Consider the following 14,616-nt stretch of genomic DNA (forward strand, 5'->3'; position numbering starts at 1 on the left):
GGGAGTAATTCAGTGCAGGTGTGATGTTGAGTGGTGCAAGGTGGTACAGCAGGGAATGTCCCTCTCTCCTGAGAGGGGGCAGAAGCAGAACAGATGGCAGCAACAGCAGCAGTAATGGTAGGAGCCTTCCAGTTCAGCCACTCAGGGTGTGCTGTCTGACCAAGTTGGTGTGTGGAGGTGGGTTCTCTTCGGCGTGAAACTGAGCCTGCCGTAAAGAGAGCACACGTGAGGCATGGCAACAGATAATTCCCCTGGAAAAAAACATTGTGGTACTTGTGGTAACCTAGAGAAGCCTTACTGTAGTTTCTGCCATTATTTAGTAACTGAGACGCACCATTGCTTGACAGTCCTGTTTAACTTGCAAGAAAAGTTTGGCTACAGCTAGAGCAGACTGCAAGAAGCTGTAAGTTGCTGAGATACCTGCACTTTTTTTTTCTCTGAGTGGGGAAATTGAAGTTTCTGTTAAATTTTATTACTCTCTAAAAAGAGAGCAAGTCAACAACAAGCCCTGCATGGATTAACCTACAGTATTCTCCACACCAGTACCTGTGTGGCTTAGTCTGCATCCCTGCTGCAGAGGTGTGCGGACCTGGAGGCTTTCATCTAGTGCTCATCTTCTTCTTGGGGACAATCTGTTTCCCTTATCTTCGTGGCAAGTGGCACCTGCTCATGATCTAAAACATACCACTCTGGCTTCAGATTTAGGGCCCAGTCTAGAAAATAACTCCAGCCTTTGTAGCTTGTTCAGTGCTGTGAGTCCATGCATGTTAGGGCTGCCGAGGAAGAAATGCCTGCAGATCGCATCGTCCATGTCTTGGTTCCGAATCCGAGTCAGAGCTGGGTCCAGTTTTCTTCAAAAGCTTATCCTCTGCTTAAAACAAAATCCAGGGCATTATCTGATTGTCATGCTGCCCTGCGGGTGCTCGTGTTCTCAAGCTTGGGAATTATTTTTTTGTCCTGCAGTGCATACCTGCCCTGACCTGAGGGCTGCATAGGGCTGGGCACATCAGCTGCACTTCAGCTCCTCTCCTCTGCTTCTACACGTAGGGTGAAGATTCTTGCTATCTGCTTTGGACTATAGCAAGCACTGTAACTCTTTAATCTTCACTTAGCTCCTTTATTTTGGTAGTTTACTTTGCCACTGCAAATAGGCAGCCAAGTTTCTTGAACCCAGAATGTCCTCCTTGGCATCACTCAGATTCAGAAGTTGCCCTTTGTGCATTTTTGCTCATTCTAGCGAGTGAAGATGCTCTCAATTTCATTATGGCCTGGGAGAATCTCGCATCTCAGGAAAGCTCTCCATCTGCCAATGATGGAAGTGACTGCAGATGAATTTCCTTGGTCCAGGGGAACTCAGTGGGGGCTGGCTTCAAATCTAGGGAACCTAGGTCCCTTCTTCTCCAAATGTGCCTCCAGAGAAGCAAAGTGTGCTAACACGGGCTCCATAACCCTTAGACTTTCAGCTCCAGAATGGTCAGAGAAATGCCGTCTGAGGTTTAGGAAATATGAGGTCCTTCAGGGATATATTCCCTACATGGGGCTCCTCCAGGAGATCACCTGGAGATCACTGGCTGCCACTTAAGCTTTGTGGCCCTGGAGATGCTTTGAGTGTCACAGGCTGGTGACCCAATGCAGAAAAAGCTGAGGCGCTGGTCAGAGGCATAATCTGGCCAGTCTCGGTGTTTGTCTGCATCAGTCTTTGGCCTAAGAGCATCACTAACTGAAAAAACATTCTCAATATTAGTACCTGCCACAATGCCAAGATCTCCAGCCATAGCATCACCCAGCACACAGACATGTCCAGAAGAAGACGGTGATCCTGCAACACTGTTCTCTTGGGTAGAACTTGATATTTCTTGTCCATCTTAACTAAGGCAGAGACTGTTGTGGCCAGTTCACCAAGTCAGTATGCCTGGGTCTGGTATTGCCTTGTTTACAAGCAAAGGCTCTTCCCTCATTCTGACTGAATGGACAATGTCCGTCAGTTTGAGTTGGTTGCTCCACAGGGATTGGGAAAGCGGCTGCCACTCTCTTCATAAGGTCTTGGAAGACTCTCAAATCCCCTGTTGAGAGGTTCCTGGGGTATGACTGCTTCATCCAAGTAGGGGGAGAAAATGAAAGTAGAAGGTCCCACATGTGTGAGCTTGCTCATGTAGTGGGGCATGAGCTACATGAGCCACTAGGGTTTTTCCATCTCTAAACCATGTATAATTCCTACTTCGCAAGTTCAATCCAATGTTTATGAGGCACATAGTATTTCTATGCAGTTACAAAATATTATCATCATTTAACAATGTCAAGTTCAGGCAACATCCCAAATAGTCAGTTCTTTTGGAAAACCAGAAGGGCTTCATTCAGGACTGTGCTCAGCTTGACTTTTCCAGTTTCTTTTCATCTGACAAATTCTGAGCACTCTCCCTTTCTCACGCTTGCATATACAATACAAATGGAACCAACTTCTTTCAAAAGCAGTGGCATTTTGAAAAAATAAATATGAATGTATTCTTCTGGGATTGTTACTGTAAGTGCTGCCAAAACTCATCTTTTGTATGTATGTTTGGAATACGTGTGCTGTTGGCTGTAAATTGTCTTTTATTATTCCATGGCAACTTGTCCAGGGACACACTATAAAACAAGATGTAGCATCTTCATGTGCTTGCCTGATAAAATTTATATGAAGTATAATGGAAAATAGAAGTTGTTTTGAGCTGTTTTCAAGTTCAATAAATAACTGTAATACTTGGATAAAGATGTTCTTTATTAGGTCACATGGGCCCTAATATAGAAGTTATAAGTTACCGATTTAAGACGGCTTTGGCAATTATGGGTTTCCAGGCAGACTCTTAATCATTGTGAATAGGAATATTTTCAGTCCCCCTAGTGCACGTTGGCCTTGTCACTTTTGCTACCTGGGGTGCTTGTCATCCAACTTGAGATGGTTGAGTAGAGGGGCAGACTCTGCTGGGATTCCCTTTCATGCGACATCAGGAAGCCATTGTGCGCAGCTGTCGCCACAAGTGGTGCCTTGTGTTTTAGAAAGTTATTACGCTGAGTAGAGAGTGAGGCTAAATTTATCCTGACATGCAGGATACCCTGCCTCCTCCTGTGCCCAAGTACCATTCCCCATAACCCCTGCCTGCCAGCTGGGAGGATTAATAGACTTGCAACTAACCTCCCTTCTGCCCATCACCATTTCCCACTTGTGGAAGATCCCTTTAAGAGGTGCAGAGGGATTATGGTCACTGGTTCACGCTGTCTTCTGGAAAACAATAGCTTGTGGGGCAGGGGGGAAGGTTTGATCAACGAGCATGGGGAGGAAATGTCAGTGCAAGTGTAACGGGCTGGGAAGGGTTGGGTTTCATGATGAAGACTTCTCATGAAAATCAATGTAGTCACAAGAGCATGTTGGAAGAGCTGCTCTAATAGGTGACAGCTGTGTGGCTCTGTTTCTGTCTAGGGCAAAAGGCTGCTTTGGTTTGTGTTGTGTCACTGTGAGGTGTGGGTTTTGCAAACAGGGACTGATTCGGAGAGCTGTAAGTCCTACTGAAATTATCCAGCTGCATGCCTGACCTCTCCAGAACGGCTGGGGAGCCTCTCCCTGCATTGGTTTGCATTATTTATCTCTTGGTATTTTCAAATGTTTTGATGTGGGATTGGGGAAAAAGAAAAAACAGCTGGTTGTATAACGGCAAAATACGTGGGTTTCAATTTGCCTTGTCTGTTCCCAGGCTGGGAGGAATACCTGTAGGAGTAGTTGCCGTAGAAACCAGAACGGTGGAGCTAAGTATCCCTGCTGACCCTGCAAACCTGGACTCGGAGGCCAAGGTAGGTTTGGCCATTGAACGTGCATTGGGCTGTGGGTTAAAACTGTTTTCTGCAGACACCCCCTTGCAAAGCGTGCTTGTTTTTATAGAGACATTAGCCTGTGTGTGGGACCCGCAGCTAGTCAGACTGGCCATGTGCTGTCACAGTGCAGCTGATCAATGGACTGTGCTGCTGGTTACTGTGTGCCTGCAGAGAGAAAGTCTTAGATATGGATCATCTCTGAGACTTCTTTACTAGCCCTGCTCTGAGAGGCAGAGAAGGTGTTATAGCAAAAGCACAAGATGAAGGAGCAAAATCTCATTTCCCTCTCCAGCTGCTGGGGCCACAGCCTCCTGCTTCTCATTCCATCTTCTCTTGTGCCTGCGGGCAATTGGAGACTGATGTGTTCTCACAAAGCTTCACCAAAGTCAGAGGGGCTCCAAGAAGGGCAGAGGTGTGCTTGCATGGGTTTAACTGCAGGGTCAAGGGACTGACCTTGTCAGCTCTTGGGGGCAGGGTCCTGGCTGTCCTGTGTGTTGTCCATCTTGCACATCAGTGACCCCTAATACTGGGCCTCCTATGTTTTTTCAGCCTCAAGATTTCAGATTGCAGCTTTCGTTGTAGAACTTTGTGTTCCTCTCAGTAACCAGACGTTTCGTGCTTACCATTTCTTTTCCTTCCCAACAGATAATCCAGCAGGCCGGTCAAGTGTGGTTCCCGGACTCTGCCTTTAAGACAGCCCAAGCTATCAAGGACTTTAACAGAGAGGGACTTCCTCTGATGGTCTTTGCCAACTGGCGAGGCTTCTCCGGTGGCATGAAAGGTGATTATCAAACACTCATTATGTTTGGTATCAAACCACTTTGTGGGCACATGGGACCACAGGTGGCCTGATGAGCTTAGGTTGTGATCAAAGACTTCCCTTCAGCATAACAGATACTTTCCCCCCACTCTTAATAGACCTGTGTTACAGTGGAGAGCAGTTGTTCCTTTGCCAGTCCCACGTTGCTAGGGCCCGCTTGCCACCTCCTAGCAGAGCACACTTGAGCAGATATGCTTAGACCTGTGTAGTAGGGCATGTCCGATTCATCCTCCTCTGCTGCAGTCTGCATCCAGTCTCTTCCCTAATGGAGAAGAGCTAGTGGCCTGAACCTTGAAGGCAGCTGACCCTCCTTACCCACCTTCACAGGTCTGTAACCTTTCAGGCCTACCAGTCTTCAGAATTCAGACCTATTGACACCCTAAATATAGCTGAGTAATCAGGACCTGCTTTACCATCTGGCCCTGTTGGGATACCGGTCTAATTTGGAGTGGGCTCCACTTTCACAGATTCAAACCTTGGAAAATACGCCAGATTTCAGCCAGGGTGTGGGATGCTGCAAGTGTTCCGTCTGCTATGCCAGAGGGGGAAGTGTGGTACAACTGGGTCAGGATCTGGGCAGGTCATCTGTCAGGGTACTATCAGAAAGGAATCTGAGATCTGCATTAGATAAAATAAGCCAGAGCTAGAGCCCATGACACCAGGGAGCAATGATCCCAAGTGCATGAAATGCATGGTTTGCCTGGGAAAGTCTTACACCCCACACCCCATGATTTGAAAAGAATAGAGACATTCAGTCCCATTTCCGCTAACCTTAAATGAAGCTGCTGTTGCTTTGACTGCATCTGTGTGGTTTCCCAGCATGTTCTTTTCCTGGTAGCTGGCCTTCTAAATGATGGGCAAAGCCATCTGAAGCCCATTCTAAAACTGTAGGCTGCAGGTCTCTCCTCTGAGCTGGAAAATCTTCTGAGCATCCTTCCCTTATGAGGTGTCATTGCCTTACTCTGTTTTTTGCAAGCAAATCCTAGGAGTGCACTGCTTTGGGTGCAAGGCTCTCTTACCCCTTTGTCTACTTTGCGTTTTTTTTAAATCAGTGCAGCTGTGTTTGTAGAGACCTTAGTGTAGATGTGCCGGAACCAGGGTAAGTCGTGACTGTAAACTGGTGCAGCTGATCCCAGCCTGGATACCCAGTCCTGGCAAAGCCCAAAGTAAGGTGACAGTTCTGCTTAACAGGTTGAACCACCTTTTATATGATCTAACACCTAAAACCTATAGAAAAGTTCTGAGTGTCATTCTTTTGAATTCCATGATTCCACAGCAAAAACTAAGTCCCAGTGCATATTTGCAAGCTATGACAGCACTGAAATCTTGAGAGCCTTGCTTGATTTCCATTGTCCGAGATGAGAGATTCAGAGCCTGAAAGGAGTCATGAATAGTGACAGGCCAGACTGGGTTTTAAGAATTCTGATCTTTTTAACAGTGTTAAATTGTAGTCACATAACCAGAGGAATCTTTGTTTGTAGTACATGCCTTCCGAGCTGATTCTGTCCCCAGTAACAGCTCTGCCTCTACTTCCCTGTGCTGAAATGTTTGTCTGATAGTTGAAACAAATCCAGTTAAATCCATGCACCTCCCTAGCAGGAATGCTCTGTGCAGCTCTGCCTTCAGCCTGTGGGAGGAAGAGAACATTTCACTCGGCAGTAACTCCTGCCATGATGGTGTGGGGCTGATAGGAGCAAATGAAGCCCCGTCTAGCCTTTCATAGGCAGATGGGCGGCAGCAGGAATAACACAGAACATGCAATGTGCAACTTGTAAGATAAGTTCTGTTCAGCATAAACAACACGGCATTATTTTATGCCTTCCCCTCCTAACAGTTATAGGGACTGCCCCGATCAGCTCCAGTGAAAACAGGTAATTGGATTTTAACAGTGGTTTAGCTGCTAACAAAATTTACAGCTGCCAACCTGGGACAATTAAACCCTAATCTTGGGAAACCCCGACCGCTTAGGGAGCCATACATCCCTCTTCCTCACAGCTTAGGTAGGGGGCCGGGTTGGCCAGCTGTATTGCATATGGAAATGGATAGGTGTATTCATCACATAGCTGCTTTGTCTCATTGATAATTTCTGCGTGTATTATTGTCATATCAGGTGTTTTCTCCAAATTGACTCTTGGCAACAGTGGTGGCTCAGATGAATTGAGCTGTTGAAAAGCTGCTCAGTTCATAAACCCACAGCTAGGCTTTGGGACCAGATATTGCGATTTTGGATTTTGTGGAGTGACATGAGTGGGAGATTGATATGATAACATTTTAACTATGTAAAAAGATTTAAGGCCCTTTACTTGTATGTGGCACTTAACAGGCACCCAGAAGAAAAGGTTATAGCTGTAGTTATCACAGTAAGAAGTTCTTACCCGAGGACAGGGGCGGGGGCGGGCAATTATTTTGGACGGAGGGCCACATACTGAGTTTTGGCAAGCCATCGAGGGCTGCATGACAGGCAGCCAGGAGCAGATGAATATTAATTTTCTAAATTTTTTAGGAGCTCTGTGAGCCAGATAGAATGGGCTGGTAGGCCGCATCTGGCCCGTGGGCCGCATTTTGCACACCCGTGCCCTAGGACAACTGGCATTTAGGAGAAGTGCTGTGTTGCAATGACTGGGTTTTTAGCATGGCAGAAAGGAACAGTCTTGGTTGCGGGATACTCCAATACCATGGTTGAGGCTGAATGGAGGTGTTTTTTCAAGGACAAAATACAATCTGTCGGCATTCTAAAGACCCGAGTGCTCATCCTAGCTCAGCCAGGGACTGAGAGAGACCTTCAGTTCTCTGCGCCTCATCTGCCTTACCCCCCAGTTCAGGAATGCGCTGAGAGATTTTCATTCGTTAATGCTTGCAAAGGGCACTGAGATCCTCTGATGGAAGAAGCTGTAGAATTAAAAAGACTTGTTAGATGATTAGTGCAATTGTGTGAGCTTCCTTCAGTCTTCGAGTGGCCCTCAGCTGCGCTCCGAGCAACATTTTGCTTTGGAACCAGAACCACAGGGCAGAGCCATGTAGCAAAAGTATCGGTATTTCCATTTGCGCATCACTTGTTAATACTGCTTGGAGGAAGAAAAGAGAGCAGTGCAGGAAGGGAGGGAGGGAGGACAGCGCCATTTTGAATTACATGTGGGTCAGGATGTTTTCCACGTGTGCAGACCTGGGTCAGAAAGTGTTGGTCTCTCCAGTTGGTCTCCACCATCCTTGGGGAGTTGTTTGCAGTTTGGCTTTCAATGCTGGCTGGGGATTATGCCGGGAGGGAAAATAAACAATTATGCCACCCCTCAGTGCACACAAACACACTGCCAGGAGCCGACTGCACTGTGGGTAAAATGACTCCAAAATTGTGTGTAATGAGTAGGAAAAGATTAGAGACAGCTCTTGCTATGCTGAAAATTGACATTAGTGGGGGGGGGGACCCTCTTTACTAGTCAGCCTAGGAGGTCTAATTCACACAGTAACATAAATAAATAAAATAAATAAAATAAAAGCATATCACGACGGCATTGGTGGCTTCCCCCAATGAGCTGGATGTGGCCGGAAGGCTATTCAGCATAATGCAAAATTAAATTATAAAAACGGGCTCGAATATTTAGATGGAGGAGCCATTTGGAAGCAGTTTATTTAGACGAACCGGCAATGACCCACGACAGCGAGACATCAAGCGTGAAATTTACTAGAAATTAGCACCAGGGTCTCAGACTCAGCATGAATAGTTTGATAGGATGCAAATCCCAGTGATATTAAACTGCATCACTGCTGGTGCTCCAGGGTCACTCTCAGTTGGTTTTTCATGTTATACTTATTATTTTTTCCTGGGACAGGTTATAAATAACAATAAAAAAAAAAAAATCGTATTGAAAACTTTAACCAGAATGAAAAGGCTGTTTTAAATCTCTCATTACCTGGATGTTGAATTACAGCACTGCCTGTGTGTAATGGGTTTATGAGGTACATTAGGTGTATGCGGCCGATATGCGCCTGGCTTTTTACCTTGAGGTCCTATCTGATAAGCCCGCCAAGCTGACGAGATCTGTTCCAGCTTTGGAGGTGCAGGGCAGAGCGCTCGGCGCTATGGAAACATTAAAAAGCTGTCCGCAGCCTTCCTAGCATGCCTGATGTATCCGGCTGCCAATATTTACACATACAGCATAATAACAGCTTCCAGCAGATTTCGAGCCTGCAGTCAGTAGATGCCGATACAGGCTGCAGCGAAACACCCGGACATAGAATGAGTGTGGGTTACATGCACTGACTGCTGCACTGAATGACAAACAGTGCTGCTCTTCCAAAGGGCCATTAAGCATTTCTGCATTTCAGATAGATGCTTTGCAAATCCCAGGTTTGAATGAAGATTGGATAGAAGTTTGACCTGCAAGTTCCCATCTGGTTTTAATTTTTCTTCCAATTGGCTGGGCTCTTTTGTTAAAATGTATTTACAAATACCCAAAAGGCAGTTTTAGAAAAGCAAACCTCGCTTGCAAGTTCAGTGGGCTTACATGTGTGGCCAGCAGAAGTCGCAGTGTTTTGAAAAGCATGGTTATGCAAGCAGTTAGTTCCTTGAAGGTGACGAGTCTCCAGTAGTTTTATAGAACATACTGAGCACATCTACATGAGACGTTTACTGAGGAGTTGTCTAATTAGCTCTGCAGTAAAGTCTCGGCATCTACTCATGAGGTCCTATTAGGCTGCAGTAAACTAATAAATGCCTCCGTAGGTTAGTACTTGTAAACACAAGTACTATCCTGCGGCAGTGTTATTTAGTGCGCAGCACTGCACGTGTAGACACTGCTGGGGCTTGCTGGGGCACAAGGGTGCTTCAGTGCAGGGGCTGCTGGCTAGCCCCGCACTGAAGCACCCGCTTGCCACAGCCAGGCCCTCTGCAACACATTGAGCCAAATTGGAGCAGCCATGGCCCAGCACCCCTTGTTAGTTGGGGCTGCTTTGACCTGGCTCAACTTGCTGTGGACCCGGGCACATGTGTAAATGCAGCACCAGGGAGTAATAAGCTCCAGTGCAAACTGTGCTAGAGTTTATTCAGTTGTATTAATAGCATGTGCAGATGTGCCCATTCAGTTTGTTGCAGAAGCTTCTGTCCACAGAAGCAGTAGGACTGCACACACAAGAGAACAGTAGGCACCACTGAACGCAGATGCCGTTCACCACCAGCAGCAGTTAAATCTGATGTAGTATTTACAATTCTAGAAATAGGAGTAGGTGCAACCTCTACAACAGAAGTAATCATCACAGCATGACAAATCTTTCATAGTCGAGGACAGTATTAACTCAATTCAGGGAGGGCCTGTTTTCTAGTCATTACCTTGGCATACTAGGAGTCAGGACTCCTGGGTCCTCTTCACAGCATTTCATATGGCTTTTAACAATTCTGCCAGCCCTCTTATACCATCAGGAAACTAGATAGTGTAACGATAGCCATTTTGCCAAGGCATTGCCAGGCTTGCTTAACTGTGTTTGCAAAGAGCTTTGAGATCCTGCGGACTTGTAGAAGTGCCAAGTGTTAAAGATGTCTTGTAGCCTTTTTTTTAAGTGCCATTGTCAATTAAGGCAGTTTCCCTTGCTTCGATGAAACCTGCCATAACAAAACTTTCATTGAATTCATTTGGCCTATGCAGTGCATCGCAGCGTTTCTGCTGTAGAGCTGGAAGGCTGGAACCAGCACTTCTTCAGATGAGTCCTAAGAAACACCGTTAACAGCGACACTAGTCAGCGCACTACAGCGCACTTGTTCCTTTAGCCTCTCCTCCATCTCCCCAGTCTGAGTGAGTAGCATTCCCCCCACCACCTTTTTTCTAAGTAAAATATACACTCCTGGCAGGAGTGAAAAATGTCCCCCTAATTACACCATGATTTTATTATGTAGCACTAGTAAAAAATGTCTAGTAAAGAATTAATTCTGTTAAAATAATTTGAATCAAGCAATTATTTTCTTAACACTAGAATTAGCTGAAAGTACTTCAAGTGGTTTATTACTCACACTACATAATAAAATAATTATGTAATTAGTAATAAATTTGTCACTCCTTTTCAGGTCTTTTTTTTTTTTGCTCAGGACAAACGAGGAGGTTGGGGTTTTGTTTCCCTCCCTCTCTATTAGCAGTTCGTATATATTCTCACAGGTCTGGGATTAAAAAAATAGATAATTCTGGCTTCCTACAGTGTCTGGGACTTTTTAAAGGCTTTTAAACCATTTTTTTCCTGTATATTCAGAGAATGAACTGTGTATAAGATTTTCTTGTGCACAGAGGGAAAAGGGGACCCGACGGCCAGAGCCGAGGGTGGGAGCCTGAAAAGAGTATTTGAGAGAGGCATGGGTTCAATTCTTTACTTCGCTGTGTGTTTCCTATGTGACCCAAGACAAGACGCTGCATCTCTCTGTGCCTCTGTTCCCCATCTATCAAATGGTGTACCCCCATATCTCTCTGGCAGAGGGTTACGGTAAAAGCCACTGGGGCTGTTAGATGCTGTGGCATGAGGACCAAATAAGCAGCCAAGAGAGATGAGTGGAAGTAATTGGATCCGAGTTGTGCTAGAGGCTGGCATGATTTCTGGCAAGCATGCGCAAAGGCAGTGTGTCATGGAGCAGGGAGGTAGACTCTCTGTTTGCTACGTGCCTGGGATATTAGTGATTTTTGGTCCAGTGCTGGAAAATTTGAGAAAAGAGAAGGTGGAAAGAGGAGCAACAAAAATGACCAAGGAGCTCAAAGGGGCTGTGTTAGGAGAAACAGTCTAAAAGGCCAATGCTGGTAGTTAAAAGTCTACAACTGTGCAGTGGCTCCAAGTCCTGAGGCACAGAGCAGCTGTGTGGAGCTGATCAGCTGAATACTGGGGAACCGTATCAGCTCGACTGTTGGAGCAGTCTCCCTCCAGAAGTGGTGAAAGCCTAGTTGTTCTCTAAACATGGTGTAAAGCTTTATGAAGCCCTGAAAAATATAGTGCGGCAAATAATCCTGTGCTGACAGAGAGATGGAATGGACATTCCCAATAGGTGTTTTGTATCGCTAAGCTGTTTGATTTGATGATTCTTTATATAATCATGTGTATAATGAGATTTGTACCCAGTGCAGCCTGACTGTTTCAATGCTAAACTCCTGCCGTCTCATATTTGTCATTTTGTTCCTAAAAAGTTTAAAAAAAAAAAAAAAAATTTGGAGCTGACCTTTTTTCTGTGCACAGCCTTTGCCTGGTGAAATTATTCTTGGAAGTCTGAGCAAAATCCCTTCCGCTAGTGTCTGTTTAAAGAAAAGGAGGAAACATTTTTTGTTGGGAGGGGGCAGGAAAAAAATGAACCCTACCCTCCTTATAGTGATGTGCAAAAGATTTCCTGTCCTTCAGGGTACCACACACAAGTGCAAGCACTTTAGGATAGTATGGAAATGAAAGTATGGGGCCAGGCTTTTCAGATTGGAGCTCTACAATTTGAATTCACATTCGCATACTGAATTTCTGGCCTGGATTTCAGAATTGCTGAAATCCCTGCAACATCCACTGCCCAGGTCGGCCAGCTGGAGGCTGTTAGTGCAGGGTGGGCACCTGTTGAGCTGATCTGGATGCCCTTGGGTTGGACCAAACAGGAGCCAGGGACTGGAGCTACTGACCCTGGGCACAGAAGCGTTGTTATTAAACGGTCCTGCCTAGACCAGGCATTTCCTGGGAGGTCCTGGAAGTGCTTGTAAGGCGTGGGAAGGCAGGGGACTTGGGAATGCAGCAGCAGGGAAGGTAATGTGCTGTATTCTTTGTCCTAGACATGTATGACCAGATACTGAAGTTCGGTGCCTACATCGTGGACGGCCTGCGGGAATACAGGCAGCCAGTGATTGTTTACATCCCACCCCAGGCAGAGCTGAGAGGAGGATCCTGGGTGGTGATCGACCCCACCATTAACCCTCGACACATGGAGATGTATGCAGACCGGGACAGCAGGTATGGCACCTCGGTGATCTAGTTCCTTCTCTGATGCGTCCTGCTCCCAGACAGGAGGGAGCTCCAGGCTGGGTGCACTGTTGTTTTGTTGTTGTGCCTTTACAAATGAATGGGTTTCTTTCCATGCATTTGCTTGGAGAAGGAGCTGTTATGTAGTGGTAACACCAGGAGTTGGGTTCTTTCTCCAGCTACTGGCTCCATGGGTAACTTGGATCATAGGCCTAAACTTCTCTGGATCAACTCCCCAAGGGGCTGGGAGGTTTGGTTGGTAAAGCCTGTTGGGATCCTGGCACACAGACCTCTTCTTTTTCTGGTTATTGCACTTAAATAACTGGAGATGCAACTTTCCAAGCACAAGTAACTATGACTGCATTTTACACTGCTTAAATATCTTACCAGCTGACCTGCAGGCATTTGTAGAGTTCCTGATCACTATAAAATACAGCCGGCAAAAATGAGCTTGCGGTGGGGGTGGTTTCTGGGAACAAAAATATAGGCAAACCAGGGGAAAAATAAGGCCTGTAAGTCTCTTAAAATAGAAGAAAGATGGGGCTGATCTGGGATGGACATAAGAGACCTGGTCTGGCAACAACTGATAGAAATGGGATAAACTGCAAGAGCAGGACACCCCCTGATCAGAGCCATTCGGCATGGAGCAGTCAAGGGAAGGAGGACGGAGGTGCAGTTCTGTTGCAGAAAGAAAGAGCAAAGCAGCTGTGATGCCGGAGAGAACCTCACCACAATAGAGTTCTGTTTCTAGTCTATTTGATCCGGTCAGCCATGTGATATGAAAATACCCAGGCAGATGGGAAAACAGACTTGTGTCTGAAGGTAAAAGTAACATTATTATACCGGTCTTGCCCCCAGAGCAGCCTTCCACATGTGAGTCTCTTTGTATTCTGCTCACACTAGTGGGCACAGCTGACATGCACCTTGCAGCTCTCTTCCTGTCTCTGGTACGAGCTACAAGCTCCTGATTCCCTGTTAAAGATGGGCAAGCACCAGAAAATCTGCCCTCCTTGCTCTTCGCAAGCTAAACCGTTCCACTGACACCCAAGAGCCACTTCTCCCCAGGTTAGTTATGTATCAAAATAGAGTGGTGCAAGTTTAATATCTCTTTTGAAGTCCCTGGAGAAACGCTCCTGGGAAGTGCCACCATTTTGAAGCATTGCCCAGGAATTTTGCCACTGCAAGATGATGGGAGTTGAGACTGCACATGTAGGACACCTTTAAGGGGCTCATTCGAGTGCTTCTCTGTACCTCTTCCCATGGGCATATGCCAACAGTGATACATTGACCCCTACCAAGAATTGTTGTGACCTGTGCATGTGTTCACCTCCCCTCGAAGAATGGCTGTGTCTCTTGGTCTCTTGTCCTCTTGTACCTGGAGAAGTGGAATGGCCCCAAAGGAGAAACCTTTGCCTGTTGGACACAGACTTGGCCCATGCATCTAGAGCCAGAACAGTGACATTCAGAACTGAGGCAACCTGTCTCTTTCTTGTGTTCCCTCCTTAAAACATAGAAAGGTTTGGGTGCTTGGGTCACCGAGAGTACTTGTTAAACAGAACAACCAGCTTTCCTGCCCTTTGGCTCAGTCAGATTTGCTCCTAGAGTAAAGAGGACCAGCAGCACCAGGCCATAGCTCACATAAGGATAAACCTTCCCTCACTAGTGTCCTGAGGCATTACTTAATTATTGCGGCCACACGATGAAAGGGGCCATAGAATAACAATATGCTGACAATCCTTTGGATGATGATTTAAGCCCTTGGTAGATGTGAACTTACCGCGTTTCATAGATTCATAGATTAAGGGTCGGAAGGGACCTAGTAGATCTTCGAGCCCGACCCCCCGCCAGGGCGGGAGAACAACAAAAAACCCCAAAAAGAGAAACGGGACTCAAATGAGTCCAGCCAGGTAGGCATCCAGCCTCTTCTTAAAGACCCCCAGGGTAGGGGCCAGCACCACTTCCCTTGGAAGTTGGTTCCAGCTCCTAGCCGCCCTAAC

At 46.3% G+C, this 14,616-nt stretch overlaps 1 protein-coding gene across 6 annotated transcripts in view; it reads left to right on the forward strand.

Annotated features, from left to right (window-relative positions):
- ACACA (acetyl-CoA carboxylase alpha) overlaps positions 1-14,616 on the forward strand; it is a 197,607-nt gene that overhangs the window by 154,401 nt on the left and 28,590 nt on the right. For all 6 annotated transcript variants that reach the window (XM_019511101.1, XM_019511095.1, XM_019511097.1 and 3 more), the window contains 3 exons: positions 3,729-3,825; positions 4,492-4,627; positions 12,433-12,610. In XM_019511101.1, coding sequence (XP_019366646.1) covers positions 3,729-3,825; positions 4,492-4,627; positions 12,433-12,610 — 411 coding nt within the window. The remainder of the gene's footprint in view (positions 1-3,728; positions 3,826-4,491; positions 4,628-12,432; positions 12,611-14,616) is intronic.

This window comes from Gavialis gangeticus, unplaced genomic scaffold (genome assembly GCF_001723915.1).
Source record: "Gavialis gangeticus isolate Ggan-Ray unplaced genomic scaffold, GavGan_comp1, whole genome shotgun sequence".
Classification (NCBI taxonomy): domain Eukaryota; kingdom Metazoa; phylum Chordata; order Crocodylia; family Gavialidae; genus Gavialis; species Gavialis gangeticus.